Raw genomic sequence first — 20,433 nt, 5'->3', positions numbered from 1 at the left:
GATTGTGTAAACGTGAAAGTTAATGGGGGTCATTTACTAAGGGCCCGATTCGCGTTTTCCCGATGTGTTACCCGAATATTTCCGATTTGCGCTGATTGTACCTGAATTGCCCAGGGATTGTGGGGCATCGGCGCCGGCATGCACGCGACGGAAATCGGGGGGCGTGGCCGAACGAAAACCCGACGGATTCGGAAAAACCGAAGCATTTAAAAAAAAAATTGTGTCGCGAAAATTTCACTCACCTTCATCCAGGATAGGCCGGTGTATTTCGAGGCATTCCAGCGGACTTCAGTGCAGCAGCGCCACCTGGTGGACGGCGGAGGAACTGCCATTATAAATCCCGGCCGGACCTGAATCCAGCGCAGAGAACGCGCCGCTGGATTGCGAATGGGCCGGGTAAGTAAATCTGCCCCACTATCTTCTTTTTACATAAGGGTTAGAATCCTATTGAATGAGTTAACTAGAAATAAAAAAATGCCTTAAAATGGAAACAGAAATACGTTTTTAGCGGATAGCACCCAGACTGGAAATGTCTAGAAAGATCCAAAGATCTATCTGCCATTAAAAGTTGCTACATTTGTCTGTTCTTTAGGCAGAATGGAATTAGATTGTGTAAGCGTGAAAGTTAATGGGGCAGATTTACTTACCCGGTCCTGTCGCAATCCCAAAGATGTGTTCTACGACGAGGATGAAGTCCGGCGCGATTCTACCAGAGCGTGCGTCCATTTTCCTGCATGTGTCGCTTCCCCGCTCAGATCCGCCGGAGTTCACCTTCTTCTTGTGAGTATGTGAGTGCATTGTCTTGCGACACAATTTGAATTGTAATTCTCACGCTTACTCCGAATCAGTCGGGTTGTCCGTCGGCCACGTCCCCAATTTGTGTCGCATGGAAGTCGGCGCAATTGCGGCAAAATTTGATTGCGTGTGGCTAAAACCCCACTTAAATACAGTGCAAATCGGAAATAGCCGGGAAACCCAACAAAAATGCGCTGCACGGACCCTTAGTAAATGTGCCCCAAAATCTTCTCTTTACATTCTCTTTACAGAATTCTATTGAATGATATAACTAGAAATAAAAAAAATGCTTTAAAATGGAAACAGAAATACGTTTTTTAGGTGATAGCACCCGGACTGGAAATTTCTAGAAAGATCTAAAGATCAATCTGCCATGTGATGTGCCGAATGAGCCTCAAATAATGTCAAATGGTAAAATAAAGACAGCAGAATGTATCTCCTACAGCTTTGTTACAAGGTGACATAATCTTTCATAAGGAGCCAGCGAGCAGGCTTGAGAACAGCATTGCCCAATCAGATAGAATTGCTCAGTGACCAATTAGGGCACAGCTTACATGGCAACTTTGGAAACTGAATAGTATGATGCTAGATGCCCAGCATTCCTACAGCCCAGCCATGTACCAGTGTCAGCCATGCTCTGACTTACGTCTCTGCTGAAAAAAAAAGGCTTATTCTACAGCATCAGCAACAAGTCAGGTAAGTGCGCGGCGGCCTGCTGTGATTACAGATGCAGGCAGGGTGATGAGGATGAATAGCGCCCTCCATTAACCCCTGCATGGCTGCCAGCATCCAGCACAGATACAATGTATCAGCTAGAATGAGACAGTCTTCCTCCACATACACAGTATAAGGCAGAGGACAGCCATGACAGATTCTAGAACAGCTACAAATAACACATTGCAGTATATCGTTATATATTTTCTGCATTCTGCATTCTGTGCTTTATGTCATCACGTGGGTTAATCCAGTGCGGGTTACAGTCTATGAAGAATACATTATCTACTGAGACAGTGATGGTTGCATGGTTACAAATCTCCAAGAGGGAATGTTCTTCAATGTGTATGCTTGTTTGTGCATCTCTGCAGAATACAGTATATTGGGGATGTTTTTAATAAATGGACAATATTTTCTATCAGTATTTGTAAACCAAAATGACTTAAAGGTTGGACTTGATGTCTTTTTCCAACCTAATTTAGTATGAAACTCACTAAGGACCTGGATTATATAGAAGAATAAGTGTATTTATTATTCTGATACTACCAGTAATACATTATTTAGTGAAAAATAATTACATTGATTTAAGAAAATTAAAGATTATTTTTGCAAACTTTTCTCAAGCTCTCTGCCTGCAATTATCAAAGAACGTCAGTCAGGGGTGAATTAGGAACTCAGCTGCTCCTGCTCTATAACATGTTGCCTGCAGATAGGAAAGGGAAACTGACATGGCGATTTGGGACACTAAACTACCTACAGGTTCTTATGGATCGGTGGTTTAGTGTCCCAAATCATCTTAAAGTGTTTTGAGTAATCACTTAGAAAATAAACTTTATACTTACCTCGTCGTCGCTCGTTCCCTCGCCACCTGTGTGTTACGGTAAGTGAAGCCGGTGTAGAATACTTTGCCTTCACTTTGAAACCCTGACAGGTTCTCCTTAAAGTGACCCCATGTTGTATTTGGGTAACTATTCCATTCAGGTAGGACCAAGCTGGTGGGGGACAGAATTACTGGTGATCAATATTCCTTATAAATATTCAATAGCAGCAGAAGCATGGGAAATATGTGTGTTATAGAAAGAGCATAAAACCCATGGTCCACATTTACTAAGAACAGTGCAGTCGGTACTATGTGCAGTTTGCCTGTGTGGTGTGCAGGGGGCGCTAGATTCAGCATTTGTGGCGCCTGTTCTTCATGAATCTGGCGCCCCCTGTACTGCTCCGACAGAGTGCACCACTTGGTGTGCCTTTATATAGTACGTGCAACACACTAAATGATGATTTATAGGGTATTCAGAAAGTTTCCAAAATTGTGGCTGGATCAGCACTAAAGACCTTCCGTTTCACTGTTGTAGCCAGGTTCTAATCTTCAAGGCTTCAGTTCCCCATGTGACCATAAGCTATGAGGATACTTTCATTATTCTTGTAGAGAAATGGGCCCCACAACTCATAAATGGGAGATCCTTTTTAAAACATGTATTTATGTACGCATGTATAATCTGCTTGCTCTCTTCACGATTTAGGAAATATTTGAAATATCCCTTGATATGTTTAAAGGACACCTACCACCAGTATGAAGGATTGTAAACCAAGCACACTGACATACTGGTGTGTGCCCCCCTCTGGTAGGATTCGCTCTTCTATTAGCTTGTTCAGTTCTTGTTTTTACATAACATTATGCAAATGAGCCTGAGGGGCTCCAGGCTCCATTAACACATATGGAGGCCAGAGCCCCTCGGACTCATATGCATAATTTTACAAGCCTTTTTATGTAAAAACAAGGGCTTAAGAAGCTAAAAGAAGAGCGGATCCTGGCAGAAGAGAGACACACACCAGTATGTCAGTGTGCTGGTTTACAAACCTTGATCCTGGTGGTAGATGTTCTTTAATAACCTATACCAGGTAGAAGTAAAGGCTAAAATCACAGCAAATGTTTTGATAGCAAATAACATCCAACTGGCCATTTTTTTTGGGGGGAGGGGGGATTTGCTTGTACCCCAGTGTGCATGCGTATGGGGAGTTTGGCTGAACACAATGGCCCACATTTATTAGAAACAGTGTAACTGCACTTTTTTAAACAGTAGTTCCTGTATTCTATATTTTGACATGTCTAATTTTATACATTACAGTTTGACTGGTGTAATGCAACAGAAAACCTCTGAAGCCGTCAGGTCCCCATGGCAGGAATCAGTAAAGAATGGTAACTTCTATAAGCCTTTCCGCTGCCCGCAATGTGGTGAAAATGCACGTTTCAGAAGTTTATCCTCTTTGAGGGCACATCTTGATTATATGCACACCTATGATGAAAGGTATTTTTGGGGAAAATCGGGGGTATTTTGTTCACTGAAAGAAGCAGATTTGGAAAACGCGACAGAACTTCTTAACGAAAAGCAGATGGAATCTATTAACGATGCAATCAATCAAAAAAGTTCTTCATCAACTTATTGTGACTTAAAAAATGAGGGCAGGAGAGCCAGCGGTCCCATACAGATCCTATCAGACAAGCCCGCCCATCTGGTTAAAAACTCCGTAATTCCAGACAACTCCACGAAAAATCACTATATCATTGGATATCCCTTGGCCTCTTCTAAGTTCCAGCTCGATCCTCAAGAGAAGTCGGTACTCAATCAACTTACTGAAAATGTGGATAAGAACATAGAAAAGAAAATTGATAATCTCAATAAGGAACTGTGCCAAAAAACTTCTGAACTGCTGGAGGTTCGTGCAGCCTTTCTACAACTTTCCCAGAAGAAGCAAGAAGTGCAGCGTAGGGAAAGAGCGCTCAGCCGGCAAGTGGATGTGGCCGTGGAATTGATAGCGATTCTTCGTCAGAGACTAACAGAGTCTGAGCAGGAGCTTCAGAGGAAAGAGGAGTAAGTTATTGTGCCCATGGGTATCACCCTGTGGAGATGTTGCTGTTTACAAGTTAAAGGCACTGGGGCACATTTACTTACCCGTCCAGTCGCGATCCCCACTGTGCATTGTCCAACGAGGATTCGGGTCTGCCGCGATTCACTAAGATCGTGCATCCAATTTCCTGATCTTGCGACACAATTTGCTTTTTAAATTCCGCGGTTTGTCCGAATCAGTCAGGTTGTCCGACGTCCACCCCCCCGATTTACGTCGCATGCAAGCCGGCGCCGATGTTCCACAATACTATCGTGTGCGCCGAAAACCTGGGGCAATTCAGGGCAAAACAGAAAAAAATCGCAAAACCCAACGAATATGCGGCGTTCGGACCCTTAGTAAATGTGCCCCAATATGCCATGAGTTTTCACCTGAAAAAAAAAATTTGTAATTGTTATCAGCAGCAACAGTGCATCACATTTCAGGATTGTAGCTGTAGCATAGAGGACTCAGATGCACTGTTGTATGAGATCTCTTCACTGTACACAGCCCCACCCCTCTGTTCTGATTCACTGCTGTAGCAGGCTTCTGTTTGAATACTACAGCAGTAACTCAGGGGGGAGTGGCCGTGTCCAGTGAAGAGATCTAACACACGAGTGCTCCCTGAGGATTAGAAGGCATTTACTGAATAGTCCACAAATTGTTGCTGGTAGTATTGTACACCAGACCATGATGCCCAGGAACAGAATTGCTAGGAGAGGCTAGAGGTAGACTCAGGAGTCAGTGGGGCTTATTTACTAAGGGTCCGCGTGCGCACTTTCTTCAGACTTTCTGTCGTTTTCGGGATTTGCACGGCTGTGACAGGTATTTAACAGGTGTCTGCACTGGCATTGTGTCGCACACAATCGGATTTTGGTGCAGCTGTGCTGGCTTTCATGTGACACAAATCGGGGGATCGGGCCGTCGGACGATCTGAATGATTCGGACTGAGCGCAGAATTTAACTTTCAAATTGTGTTGCAAGACAATGCACTTACATGCACCAGGAAGAAGAAGGTGAACTCTGTCGGACCTGAGCGGGGAAGCGACACATGCAGGATATCGGGCGCACAATCTTAGTGAATCGCGGCAGATGTGCATTATCATCAGACAGGTAAGTAAATATGCCCCAGTGAGTGACATCTACCACACCCAAATTGACCCATAACCAAGCCAAGTTTGAGTTCTACAAATGAGCCTGTTAACTCAATTTTGGATTCTTTATTTACTTAAAGGGTTATTCCAGGAATAAGCATAATTCATATTCAAATGGGTCATTGAAATATAAGCTTATATGTAATTAGTTGTCCCTGTAGGGGAGGCACAGGACACAAGATGGCGGCTGGTCACATGTCCACATCACATGTCCTGTACCTGCCTGGGCAGGTCATGTGATCATCACTATGTTTGGCTGTAGTTGGTTGGTTGCAGCGTATCCAGTATGGCCAGTGTTGTGGTGAGACGTTGTGTGCAGGGATGGCAGTTACACATCATTACTATGGTAACAGAGCAGGACAGTCTGTTACATCATCACTGGGAGCAGAGCATGAGAGGGAGGAGCTGTTACTGAGAACTGAAGGATCATGGGAGTTGTAGATGCTGGCCATGTTAGAAATAACTCCACCTACTTTAGAGAGGCCATAAAGTTTTTTGAATCATAAAATCAAACTATTTAAGCTCCATAATGACTAATGACATTGAGTTTTGTTGTATTCATTTATTTATAGCTCAGACATTCATATTCCCGGGATACCCTGTTAACATTATGGAGGGCATCCAAGATTACCATCACAACAGGGAGACAAGTGAGAGTGCGCTGTCCCCCAAAAAGTGAATCGTGGGGTTGAGTAGGTAAAATGGTGCCAAGGTGTTGCCAAAATGCTCCCATGGCTGTTGCATTTTGAAAATGCATTAAAAACTTTTGAAAATACACATTTTTTTAATATATAAAAATGCACATTTTGCTTTTTAAACTGACCAAACCTAAAATTTGTGATCAGATGACCTGTTACCTATTTGTCAGATGACCGTTACTAGATATTTGCACAGTAGTCAGAAACCAATGTGAAGGATCACACATTGGCCAATTATCGGTCCTTATTTAAGGGCCCTTAGGCCCCTTCCACACTAGCGTTTTTCACGCGCGAGTTCTGGGTGTGCTTTTGACGCGCAGAACTTGCATTGCACTCTGTCCCATTGTTTCCAATGGGTCTTTCCTCATTTGCGTTGTTTTTCACGCGCGTGCTTGCGTTTGTTTTGACGCGCATCAAAATCGCAGCATGCTCTACTTTTGCGTTTCACGCACGTTTTTCCCGCCCCATTCAAGTCTATGGAGATGCATCAAAAATGCATTGCACTCGCAAGCATTGCAAGTGCAATGCGAGTGCAATGCGTTTTAAATGGATGGGTTGCTAGGTGACATGAATAATTCCCCTGCTCGAGATCGAGCATTTAATTAAAAAAACACAGTGAAGAACAGTGAAGACTAGAATAAAAACAGTGAACACAGTGAACACAGGATCATTTAAGTGAAAAACACAGTAAAGAACACAGTGCAGAATAGATTACAGATGTTCGGCACATCTGCTTACTTGTTGGGAGATACGCGCGGAACGGTGCGAACAAAATAGCATGTGAAGAACAATATATATGTGTGTAAAGAACACATTGCAGATGTTTTTCACTTAAATGATCCTGTGTTCACTGTGTTCACTGTTTTTATTCTATTCTTCATTGTTCTTCACATCTGATAACTTGTCGGGAGATAATATACGCGCGGAACAGTGAAGAATAGATTGCAGATGTTTGCATACATCTGATCACTTATCAGAAGACATTCTTTTTCAATTAAATAAAACATTTTATTCCCGAACCATGGTCCCTTTGAAAAAGTCCCATTGACTTAAAAAAAACGCGTGTGAAAAGCACACCGAAAACGCAAAAAACGCGAACAACACGCGCGTGAAAAATGGAACAAAAACGCAGCCAAAAATGTCAGTTTTTCACGCATTGCACCCTGACGTGAAATGTAACGCTAGTGTGGAAGGGGCCTTACTTGTTCAGTGTACTGGTGTCTAAGTTAATTCAATCTTTTGCTACTCATCCTTTCTCCTCCTAAGCTTTTAATCCTAGATCATCTGCTGAAGATAATACCGAGTCACAAGGTGATTATAATAAATAAAAGGTGACTTTTATAAATAAATGTCTCCTATATATCCAAATTCCTCCTATCTGCCTCTTGACTTTATTTCCACTGTATACACAGTGCACAAAAAACAACTAACAAAGCCACCATGTTGCTTCCTCCTAAATGTCTTAAAGGGAACCTGTCACCAGGGACCTCATTTTCACTAAAGACAGGTTACAGAAGCCCATGACACCTGCAGTGCACATATATGTCTTTTGCTTTCCCTATGCATTTGCATTACAATATAATTGTGTATTATAACTTACCTTGCACCCTGACAGAACCTCTGTGTACGCTAGGCAGGGGTACCGCACACCTATCCTGGGTGGTGCTTTTGTCGGGTTCTCAACACAAATTTCAACTGAAGAAGAACATAGCACACATCCTTTTATCTTTAGCTTTCCATATATTTACATCTCCACCAAGAGTGATACAATTTTTTTTAACAAAGAGAAAACAGATCACATGGATAATTGTGCAACTTTTCGGTCATTCCGACCTTTGCCAAGCTAGATCTGCAATGAAAAAGTCATGAGCATTTGTTTGGGTGGAGAAGAAACAAACGCTCATGACTTTTTAGTTGGAGATCTAGCTTGGCAAAGGTCAGAATGACCGAAATGTTGCACAATTATCCATATGATCTGTTTTCTCTTTGTTAAAAAAATTATATCACTCTTGGTGGAAATGTAAATATATGCAAAGCACTTGAATTAAATGAAAAACAAAGATAAAAGGATGTGTGCTATGTTCTTCTTCAGTAGAATCCCATGTGTAGTCCCAGATTGGGCTTTGATTTGGAAGCATTTAAAAAAAACAACATGTGACTTATCTGTGCTGCAGACTGCTCAGCTCTCAGTCCCCACCTTTGTGCTCCTTTATGGCTCCTCCCTCCTGCTCCTTTACAAAGCTGACAGCCTGGTGAGCTGACATCAGTGGGAGAAGGAGGAGCTGTACATTAGCACAAAGGTGGGGGCTGGGAGCTGAGCAGTCTGCACACAGACAAGTCACATGTTGTTTTTTGAAATGTATCCAAACCAAAGACCAACCCCTATGACTACACAGAGGATTCTGTCATGAAGCCAGGTAAGTTATAACACACAATTATATTGTAATGCAAATGCCTAGAGAAAGCCGAAAGACATTTTTGCACTGCAGTTGTAATGGGCTTTTGTAACCTGTCTTTAGTGAAAATGAGGTCCCTGGTGACAGGTTCGCTTTAAGCTGAACTTCAGTATTGTTTGGAGCTTCATGTGCTACCATGCAGGATGTGGTGCTCCTGGGAAGACACTTTGAGCTACAATATGCTATGCACTGCAGGTATGTGGTGCGCTATGGTGTTTGTTGCTGTTCCGTAGGTATTTAGTGTTGCACTGTGGAATTTGGTGCTCATCAGGGTTGGTATGTTGGCAGCATGGTGGCATTTTGTGATAGTATTTGTTTGGTGATTGAAGATTCAAATAACCAGCTCATCATGGCACATGTAGTACCTCAATGTACAGTGAAAAAGCGCCAATCATTGCTTCTAGATAAGTAAAACAGTACACACTAATTCTCTAGAGTTGATCCTAATTGTATATGCCAATTCACAACTTTCCAGCCAAATCTGCCCATCCCCTATTTGTTTCGTGTGAATGTGGTATTAAGTTTCAGTGACCCAGGAAGGGCTATTGTACATTTCAAATATTGTAATCTGAAGCCAATTGTAAATGAGATGTAATCTACGTAAGAAGTTGAGTAAGTTTGCAAATGCTTTGCCTGCTTTGATTTGTTCTGAGCCTGGGTTACATTTCATATAGTGTTCACAATGGCCCAGATATATAATTGTGTCTGTGCCAGTTTTTTTTTGTCTAAATTTGCACTAAAAAAGGGTCTTTTGTGCTTCGTCTTAAGTGTTTGAGACACTTTTTTTTTGTCGTGGTTGCATTTTGTCTGACATTATAGAAAACTTTGCACCTAAAGGGGTATGGTAGTGCTTATTCGTAGTTTGCAACACATTTATGTTTAGACTCCGACAGAATTGTGTCACACGGAGTACATAGAAGGTGCTCTAATAAATAAAAGGTGCTTCTTTCTCCACACTTTCCCAAAGCAGCGCCATTTGCTCCGTATAATCGTCCAGTGTGTGCCACTATTGGATTATCTGGCGCAAACTGCCCTTTAGTGAGGCAAACTGCACTATTGCAGATTGCACCAGTTTTCATATATTTGGGCCAATGGGGCACATTTACTCAGAAAGTCAGAAACTGCACTAAAAGTTCTATTTCCGTGTATAAAGCTGTGGGCGGTGATTCCATAAGAACATGCGCCAGAAATCATGAATGTGTTGCTTCCCCGCACTGGCCCGACAGAGTTCACCATCTTTTTTGTGGTGCACCTTTAACATAGGGCTTGCGACACAATTTGCAAGTTAAATACGGCGCTCGGTCCGAATCAGTCGACCGACGGCACGCCCCCTGATTTGGGTTGCATGGAGGCTTGCGCAGTCGTGCCACAGAAGGGTCACGTGCAACACAGTAGTGGTGCAGACACTTCTTATATACCTGTGCAAGCCGTTTTAGCCTAGAAAAACGTACACGGTCCGACAAAATGGGGCACATTTACTAATTTACTTTTGTCGGACTGTACACGTTCTTCTAGGCTGAAACGGCTTGCACAGGTAATTAAGAAGTGTCTGCGCTGATATTGTGGGTGTTGCAGAGCCTTTACACAGGACACTTATAGGACACTATCTTGGCATAACGAAAATTGAATCCATTGTTAGAAAGGGGACTGGAAATACAGTCTTAGAAAAGGTGATGAGAAGATAGTTAGATCGCTTTGAGGGAAAAGATTCACTATTTTAATTAATATCTTTGTTCCTTTTCTATGCTGTGAAGCAGACATCTAGTCATTGATGCGGTCTATTATAGACAGATATTTCTACATACAAAATTATACATGAATGGCTGTCAAGTACTGCTAGCACAGCTGCAATTCATTTTTAGGATGGGTTCACACTATGCTTTGGTATACACTCAGCATATACATTGGTAGCAGCCAATTACTGGCTGCTGCCGATATAAACTCCTCCCCCACATTCAGGGGAGAGAAGGGGTCCCCGGGCCACATATCCCACTTTTATAAGTTCAACAATGTATGGCACAATGGGGAACATTTACTAAGGGTCCGCAGGCCGCGATTCTGTCGGGTTTCCCGAATATTTCCTTTTTGCGCCAAATTGCCCTGGGTTTTTGGCGGATTGTGGCACATCGGCGCCGGCTTGTATGCTACACAAATCGTGGGGACGTGCCGTCGGACAACCCGACTGATTCAGACAAACCGCAGAATTTAAAAACGATATTGTGTCGCAAGATCAAGCACTCACATACACCAGGAAGAAGAAGGTGTACTCCGGCGGACCTCAGCGGGGAAGCGACACATGCAGGAAATTGGACGCACGATCTTAGTGACCCGAATCCTCGTCGGACAACGCACAGCGGGGATTGCGTCAGGACGCGTAAGTACATGTTCCCCAACATGTAGTGTGAACCCAGCCTAACAGGGACATGTTCCCCTATAAGTTCTGCCAGGACTCTTTGAAAAAGCCATTGAGTCCTGTTAACCCCGTCCCTTCCTGCGTACAGTCTCAAGAAAAGCTGTCAATCAGTTTGTGTGGATGTGATGCCCTAATGGGAAAGCTAGATACAAGTGTTGTATATATTTCCTACAGGGAAGTGGTTTCTATCAATCACTTTCTGGAAGCCGCTGCTGAAAAGGAATTCCGAGGGAAAAGGAGGCTTCAGCATTTCATCGAGAACCTGCTTCAGCGAGTGGAAGTTGCTGAAAAACAATTGGAATTTTATCAAAACCGGCAGATCAAAAACAATCAACCCAGTCCTGAGGATGCCATGGCAAGTACCTCTTATATTTCTAAGGAGTTTCTATATATACAGTCATGGCCAAACGTTTTGAGAATGACCCAAATATTATATTTACACATGATCTGTTGCCCTCTGGTTTTTATGTGTGTTTGACCACAAGTTCTCAATGGGATTAAGATCTGGGGAGTTTCCAGGCCATGGACCCAAAATCTCTATGTTTTGTTCCCTGAGCCATTTAGGTATCACCTTTGCTTTATGGCAGGTGCTCCATCATGCTGGGAAAGGCATTGTTCATCACCAAACTGCTCCTGGAGGGTTGGGAGAAGTTGCTCTTGGAGGACATTCTGGTCCCATTCTTTATTCATGGATGTGTTTTTAGGCAAGACTGTGAGAGAGCCGATTCCCTTGGCTGAGAAGCCGCCCCACACATGAATGGCTGCAGGAGGCTTTACAGGTGGCATGAGACAAGACTGGTGGTATCGCTCACCTTGTCTTCTCCGAACAAGCTGTTTTCCAGATGTTCCAAACAATCAGAAAGGGGATTCATCAAAGAAAATGACTTTCCCCCAGTCCTCAGCAGTCCACTCCCTATACCTCCTGCAGAATATCCGTCTGTCCCTGATGTTTTTTCTGGAGAAAAGTGGCTTCTTTGCTTCCCTCCTGGACACCAGGCCTTGTTCCAAGAATCTCTGCAGTGTCACAGTGCGTGCAGATGCCTCACACCTGCCTGCTGCCATTCCTGAGCAAGCTCTGCACTGCTGGGAGCCCCATCCCCAAGCTGAAACACTTTTAAGAGATGGTCCTGGTGCTTGCTGGTCATTCTTGGGCGCCCTGGAGCCTTTTTGGCAACAATGGAACCTCTCTCCTTGAATTCCTTGATGATGCGATAGATTGGTGACTGAGGTGCAATCTTTCTAGCTGCGAATACTCTTCCCAATGATGACTGCATGTGTTTCTTTAGAGATAACCATGGTTAACAGAAGAGAAACAATGATGCCAAGCACCAGCCTCCTTTTAAAGTGTCCAGTGGTGCAATTCTTACTTAAAGGAAACCTACCACTGCTCACATGATGAAATCATACAAGCACACCACCCTGTAGGCTATTTAATACTGATGCCGGCACATACTTTAGTTAGGCACAGCGATCTTTAGTTTAGCTAAAAAAAGATTAACTCACATATGTAAATTAGCCCTCAGGTGCTACCCCCTATGTCATCAGCCGTCTGTCTATGCCTTCCAATTGTTAATTATTCACGCCTCCGTCTTTCTACCTGCCCTCCTTCAGGTGCCGAGAGCCGTGAAAGACGGAGGCATGAATAAATAACAATAGGAAGGCATCGACGGAGGGCTGATGACATAGAGGTAGCACCGGAGGGCTAATTTACATATGTGAGTTAATCGTTTTTTTTAGCTAAACTAAAAATCGCTGTGCCTAACCAAAGTATCTGCTGGCATCAGTATTAAATAGCCTACAGGGTGGTGTGCTTATATGATTTCATCATGTGAGCAGTGGTAGGTTTCCTTTAATCATGACAGATTGATCTCTAGCCCTGTCCTCATCAGCCCCCGCATCTGTGTTACTGGAGACATCACTGACACCATGTTACCTGCTGCTTTTAAGGCAGGCCTGCAATGAAGTTGAAATGTGTTTTGGGGGAAAAAGTTCATTTTCTAGGCAAATGTTGACTTTGCAATTAATTGCTGTTAAGCTGATCGCTCTTTATAACATTCTGGAGTATATGCAAATTGCCATTATAAAACCTGATACAGTAGACTTTGTAAAAATTAACATTTGTATCATTCTCAGAACTTTTGGCCATGACTGTAGAGTGCTGCTACTGGGGCAATGACCTCCCCCACAAATGCAGCTGATCTATCCCAATACGACACTATCTGGAGATACCATACCCTGAACCATGAACTTTTCAAGTACAATGAAGTTTTGTTGTGAACATGGATAGTTTTTTTAGTTACATTTTAGTTAAAATTTCATGTATATATGAGCCTTCTTTTCATCCATCAGGTTGTACATTTTCAAGCTAACCGGAAAAGCAAATTCCAGTACGTATATTTATTCTGTGTTTTCCTGAAAGCTCATTGCTCATTAATCACGTCACATTGTCAGTCTTTGCATTGATCATCATTCTCCTTAGACATAAATATGGTTAATGGAATGAGGTTATCATTTTTTCACCTTTAGGGCATTACTTAAAGGACACCTACCTCCAGGATGAAGGATTGTAAACCAAGCGCACTGACATACTGGCGAGCGCCCCTTCTGGCAGGATCTGCTCTTCTTTTATCTTCTTATGCCCTGTTTTTTTTTTTTAATAAAGGCTTTACAAATTATGCAAATGAGCTTTAGGGCTCCAGTCTCCACAGGTGTTAATGTAGCTTGTAGCTTCTAAAGCTTGTTTGCATAATTTTTATAGCCTTTTTTTCTTAAAAACCAGGGCAAGATAAAAGAAAAGCTCCTGTAAGAGGGGGCACACACCAGTATGTCAGTGTGCTTAGTTTACAATCCTTCATCCTGGTGGTAGATGTCCTTTAAGCCTGGATGATAGGTGGGCATTAGACAATCTAGAGCAACCCTATTCGGTATACATTTTTTTTAACCAATAGTTGGTCTAGCTCTGGTCTCTGGAGTTTATTTTGGTTAAGTCTGAGTACCTAGAACCTATACCCCAGATTTCCCATTTCATATCTGATGCCATTGAAGGGGCACTGTATAAGATGCATCCATTTTTCATAATATATGGATTGGAAATCCTTTATTGGGTTTAGTAATTTTGACAGAGGGTATCAAAATAAAGTATCCCCAGGATAAGTAAGACTTGGCACTTTGTGACCAATACAACTAGATCAATACCGTTGTTAAACAACAATTGGTAATCTTATTCATGACAAAAAACCCAAATGCCCAATTGGGGATTTCTTGTAGTCTGGCAGTGCTCTGATGAGATAAAATTTGTTTTGTAATGTTTGTATGGTCAGTTGTATCAAGAGCTGGACATTCCTTCTGCAAATTTCGATGCAATAACATATAGGATAGACATTTAATGGTCTTAAAGAGGACCCCTAAGAAGGCCTGTTTTCTTTCTGTCACCCCCTAAGAGGACCTGTCTATTTTCTGTTCTTCTCTAAGAGGACCCGTCTCTTCTCTGTCATCATCATTTAGAGGACCTGTCTCCCCTCTGTCATCATCTAAGAGGACCTGTCTCCCCTCTGTCATCATCTAAGAGGACCTGTCTCCCCTCTGTCATCATCTAAGAGGACCTGTCTCCCCTCTGTCACCATCTAAGAGGACCTGTCTCCCCTCTGTCATCATCTAAGAGGACCTGTCTCCCCTCTGTCATCATCTAAGAGGACCTGTCTCCCCTCTGTCATCATCTAAGAGGACCTGTCTCCCCTCTGTCACCATCTAAGAGGACCTGTCTCCCCTCTGTCATCATCTAAGAGGACCTGTCTCCCCTCTGTCATCATCTAAGAGGACCTGTCTCCCCTCTGTCATCATCTAAGAGGACCTGTATCCCCTCTGTCATCATCTAAGAGGACCTGTCTCCCCTCTGTCATCATCTAAGAGGACCTGTATCCCCTCTGTCATCATCTAAGAGGACCTGTCTCCCCTCTGTCACCATCTTTGAGGACCTGTCTCCCCTCTGTCATCATCTAAGAGGACCTGTCTCCCCTCTGTAATCATCTAAGAGGACCTGTCTCCCCTCTGTCATCATCTAAGAGGACCTGTATCCCCTCTGTCATCATCTAAGAGGACCTGTCTCCCCTCTGTCACCATCTTTGAGGACCTGTCTCCCCTCTGTCATCATCTAAGAGGACCTGTCTCCCCTCTGTAATCATCTAAGAGGACCTGTCTCCCCTCTGTCATCATCTAAGAGGACCTGTCTCCCCTCTGTCACCATCTAAGAGGACCTGTCTCCCCTCTGTCATCATCTAAGAGGACCTGTCTCCCCTCTGTCATCATCTAAGAGGACCTGTCTCCCCTCTGTCATCATCTAAGAGGACCTGTCTCCCCTCTGTCACCATCTAAGAGGACCTGTCTCCCCTCTGTCATCATCTAAGAGGACCTGTCTCCCCTCTGTCATCATCTAAGAGGACCTGTCTCCCCTCTGTCATCATCTAAGAGGACCTGTCTCCCCTCTGTCACCATCTTTGAGGACCTGTCTCCCCTCTGTCACCATCTAAGAGGACCTGTCTCCCCTCTGTCAACATCTAAGAGGACCTGTCTCCCCTCTGTCATCATCTAAGAGGACCTGTCTCCCCTCTGTCATCATCTAAGAGGACCTGTCTCCCCTCTGTCATCATCTAAGAGGACCTGTCTCCCCTCTGTCATCATCTAAGAGGACCTGTCTCCCCTCTGTCATCATCTAAGAGGACCTGTCTCCCCTCTGTCATCATCTAAGAGGACCTGTCTCCCCTCTGTCACCATCTAAGAGGACCTGTCTCCCCTCTGTCATCATCTAAGAGGACCTGTCTCCCCTCTGTCATCATCTAAGAGGACCTGTCTCCCCTCTGTCACCATCTAAGAGGACCTGTCTCCCCTCTGTCATCATCTAAGAGGACCTGTCTCCCCTCTGTCATCATCTAAGAGGACCTGTCTCCCCTTTGTCATCATCTAAGAGGACCTGTCTCCCCTCTGTCATCATCTAAGAGGACCTGTCTCCCCTCTGTCACCATCTAAGAGGACCTGTCTCCCCTCTGTCACCATCTAAGAGGACCTGTCTCCCCTCTGTCATCATCTAAGAGGACCTGTCTCCCCTCTGTCACCATCTAAGAGGACCTGTCTCCCCTCTGTCATCATCTAAGAGGACCTGTCTCCCCTCTGTCATCATCTAAGAGGACCTGTCTCCCCTCTGTCATCATCTAAGAGGACCTGTCTCCCCTCTGTCATCATCTAAGAGGACCTGTCTCCCCTCTGTCATCATCTAAGAGGACCTGTCTCCCCTCTGTCATCATCTAAGAGGACCTGTCTCCCCTCTGTCATCATCTAAAAGAAAACAAAAAGTTGGATCCCAGCACCATATTTAAATGCTTTAAAATAATTGCAAGAAGTGGTAGATGCCAAGCCTAGACATTTAAGGCTCCTAAGAGGCCATGACTAAGGCTTCATACACACTGCACGTATGCTCGCCCCAGTTTCACACCTTCCTATATATGGTACTAGAATCAGCTTCTTGGGGAATGGAGGATGAGTCCCTTTGACCTGTTTATAAACTGCAGTTTCAGGACCTTTGGCTCTTCTGTATGTGTGTATTGAGAGCAGGAATAGATGTATGAGTATTTAATGGGGAAGGCCCTTCTCAGTATAAAATATGGTTTGGGTGTCCATAGACCCCCTAAAAGCCTTGGGCCCCAGGCTACCACCCAAATCACCTATCTTATAATCCACTTCTGACGGTGCGGTGAGCACACCTTGTACTCACCATACTGAGCCCAGTCACTATAGGCGACTATAGGGACCTACATCCGGCCACAAGTTTGCCTTCTGAATGAGGCCTAACAGAGTTGTTGCTTGAAGTGTGTGTAGGCCCAGCGTCTAGGACTCCTTGCAATATTTTTCTAGAATTTTTTAATAGGATTTTACTATAGTGCTGGGATCAAACTTTCTGTTTTTCTTCATACGACTTCTCCGCCGTCTGGCATGCCATCACATTGTAGACCTAGTCGACCTTTCTGATGTACTACTACTTTCATCCTCTAAGTATAAATCTCTAAATAGTAAATGTCTATTATTTTTCGTTTTTACCGCAGGAGTCGAGGGGGTTTCCATCTTGTCAATCACATTCATGATGTGAAGCCTCAGACTTCGCAGAAAGGCCGCACTTATATTAACCGCGTCGGCATCCAACCTATGAAATTATTGCACGAGTCAGGTGACTCTCCGAGAGATATATGGAAACCACAGAAGAAGAGTGACCAGACCGCTTCTGGCCGAAAGGTTCACAACAAGACCAAAATAGGGAAAAAGACAGGCATGTGTAATAATGTGTATAAACAATACTAAACCGAAAATTGTTTACATTTTGTAAAAAAAAAAAAATTGGGGGAAAAGTATTTTATGTCTAGAGGGGACACTTTTTGCTCTGTGTAATTGTATATGAGAATTTGCAGCAATTCTATGTTTCCTTGTGGCCAGCATTTAATGGGTCTGGCTATGAATATTGCTACTGTATGTTCTCATACTTATGACTTACGTTGATGATTTGCACATGAACACTTCATAGCTCAAAGGTTTATTTTTAGATAATATTTTGGAAATTCATTTATAAATATATTGAGATATGGATAAAGATATTACATGCATAACATCCCTGTACAGGCGGTCCCCTACTTAAGGACACCCGACTTACAGACAACCCATAGTTATAGACAGACCCCTCTGACCTCTGGTGAAGTCTCTGAATGCTTTGCTATAGTCCCAGGCTGCAATAATCAGCTGTAAGGTGTCTGTAATGAAGCTTTATTGATAATCCTTGGTCCCATTACAGCAAAAAATGTTTAAACTCCAATTGTCACTGGGGCCAACATTTTTTTGTCTGGATCTACAATTATAAAATATACAGTTTCGACTTACATACAAATTCAACTTAAGAACAAACCTCCGGACCCTATCTTGTACGTAACCCGGGGACTGCCTGTATAGGGAAAAATCTGTCCTTGCATCATGTTATCGACTTGAATAATTTATTTACTAATATAAAATGTATGACAATGCTCCAAAAACCTATTTTGAACTGCAATGTAAAGAAAAAAAAAATAATATAAGGGGAATAAGAATAAATCATTAAATCATTATATAATAAATCATTAATCACATGCCCATTGGGTGCATGATGAATATTCAATTGGTGGAACTCACCTTTAAATAAACACTAATAATAGAAAATGCACTACGCCCCTTAATTTTTTCTTTTATTTTGATCCTATTTGCCTCTTAATAAAAACTGATAAATATAAAATGGAATCTAATCCGTTCTCACCTCCTCCTTCCTGCTGCTCTGTAAGACAACTGGCCGCAGCAGGAGCCTCCCCCTTGGCCCTTCCGCAGCAGGACATAACGATGCTACCTTAACTGTGTTATTATTTGCACAGTCTTTGTGGTAAATTCTGTTAAAGGGAACCTGTCACCAGGGACCTCATCTTCACTAAAGACAGGTTGCAGAAGCTTATTACAGCTGCAGTGCAAATGTGCCTTTTCTAAGCATTTGCATTACAATATAATTGTGTGTCATAACTTACCTTGCATCCTGACAAAATCCTGGGGTAGTCACAGGGGTTGGGCTTTGGCTTGTAAGCATTTCAAAAAACAACATGTGCCTTGTCTATGTTACTCACTCCTCAGAGGTTGGCCCCCCCCTTTGTGCTCCTGTACAGCTCCACCTCCTGCTCCTCCTCAGAGGTCACATTCTGGTGAGATGACATCAGTGGGGGAGGGACAAGCTGTACAGGAGCACAAAGATGGAGTCTGCCTGCAGCTCAGGCAAGTCACATGTTGTTTGTTATGATATGCATCCAAACCAAAGCCCAACCCCTGTGACTACCCCAGGATTTTGTCAGGATGCAAGAGTAAGTTATAACACACAATTATATTGTAATGAAAATGCTTAGAAAAGGCAGAGAGGCAGATTTGCACTGCAGGTGTCATGGGCTTTTACAATCTGTCTTTAGTGAAAATGAGGTCCCTGGTGATAGGTTCCCTTTATGTGTCTTGACTGTGGGAGGTCTCAACTTTTTTAGAAAAATGGCTAAATTAAGCATGAATGAAGCTTGTGCCAATTTATTTCTATATCTACATAAATATCTTATATAAAGCCCTACCTGTGTGTTTCAGTAGAAATACTCCAGACTGGTTAGTGGTGGAGACTGGTTATCTCCTGTTTACATTTATTATTCATTTCTAGGTTTAGTTTTTACTTTAAAGGGGTATTCTCATCTGGGCACTCACATTCAGTTTTATTAATCTGCCATATATAAACATTTCTTCAATTAGATGTTATTAAAAAAAATGTTCCTGTGTGAAGATAATTTCCCATAAATGTAGTCATATGGTCCTTTAGAAACAAGACTGTGTCCTTGGATACGACCACCTCTGCTGCAGAGATTGCACAAAGCAACAAAAAGTTTTTGTATATGAAATGTCTGGGAGTTACTGAATGTCCCACAGCCGTCCTGTCTTAATGATTGGTAAAGCCAGGTGGTGGGGTGTCTCAATAGCGCATGTCTGGCCACCACTGCCAAAATGTGAGGTGGTCGTATCCAAGGAAGCCATCTCGTTTCTAATGGACAACATGGCCACATTTATGAGAAATTATCTTCACACAGGAACATTTTTTTTAATAACATCCAACTGAAGAAATTAATTTAATAAAATGTGATTTCCCAGATGGTAATACCCCTTTAAGTTGAATGATAGAGAAATAAAAAAAAAGTTTGAAATACATACCTATTTCACTTAGAAATGAACTCCCATTACGGTTTAATAGGGGACCACAAAATAGTCTTTACTTATGTAATTATTTCCATTATTACCCCTTTAAATAATGCACTTTACGGTCTAGTTTCAATGTATGGAAAAAAATTAGTCAGCGTTATAGAGAGTCTTGGGTAAAACTATAAGACCGTTTTATGTTTACGGTTTTTTATGTAGATAATTATGTCTCCAAGTTAAGATACAAAAATACCTTGGCCCAGATTTACTAAAGTCCCTGTGTCAGTTTTCTGCCTCACTTTGTACATTCTTTTCAGTGCAAACTGCTTGCGCAGGTATTTAAGAAGGGTCTGCGCCACAATTGTCCTGTCGCAATCCCCGATCCAGACGGTCCGACGAAGATGAAGTCGGCGCAATTCACCAACATCGTGCGCCCGAGATCCTGCATCTGTCGCTTCCCTGGAGGTCCGCCGGCGTTCACCTTCTTCTTCCCGGTGTATGTGAATGCATGTCTTGCGACACAATTTGCGATGTTAAATCCCGAGCAC

General features: G+C 42.9%; 1 protein-coding gene across 1 annotated transcript; it reads left to right on the top strand.

The window, feature by feature from the left end:
- The first annotated feature begins 1,352 nt into the window (after nt 1-1,352).
- ZNF365 (zinc finger protein 365) lies at nt 1,353-18,617 on the top strand. The gene is made up of 5 exons (XM_072130038.1): nt 1,353-1,491; nt 3,639-4,382; nt 11,291-11,471; nt 13,466-13,503; nt 17,209-18,617. The coding sequence occupies exons 1-5, from the start codon at nt 1,385-1,387 to the stop codon at nt 17,459-17,461; spliced, it is 1,323 nt and encodes a 440-aa protein (XP_071986139.1). The 5' UTR covers nt 1,353-1,384; the 3' UTR covers nt 17,462-18,617.
- The last annotated feature ends 1,816 nt before the right edge of the window (nt 18,618-20,433 follow it).

Source organism: Engystomops pustulosus, chromosome 11 (genome assembly GCF_040894005.1).
Source record: "Engystomops pustulosus chromosome 11, aEngPut4.maternal, whole genome shotgun sequence".
NCBI classification, from domain to species: Eukaryota; Metazoa; Chordata; class Amphibia; order Anura; family Leptodactylidae; genus Engystomops; species Engystomops pustulosus.
The sequence above is the reverse complement of the archived record's forward strand: the minus strand, read 5'-3'. Positions and strand labels throughout refer to the sequence as shown.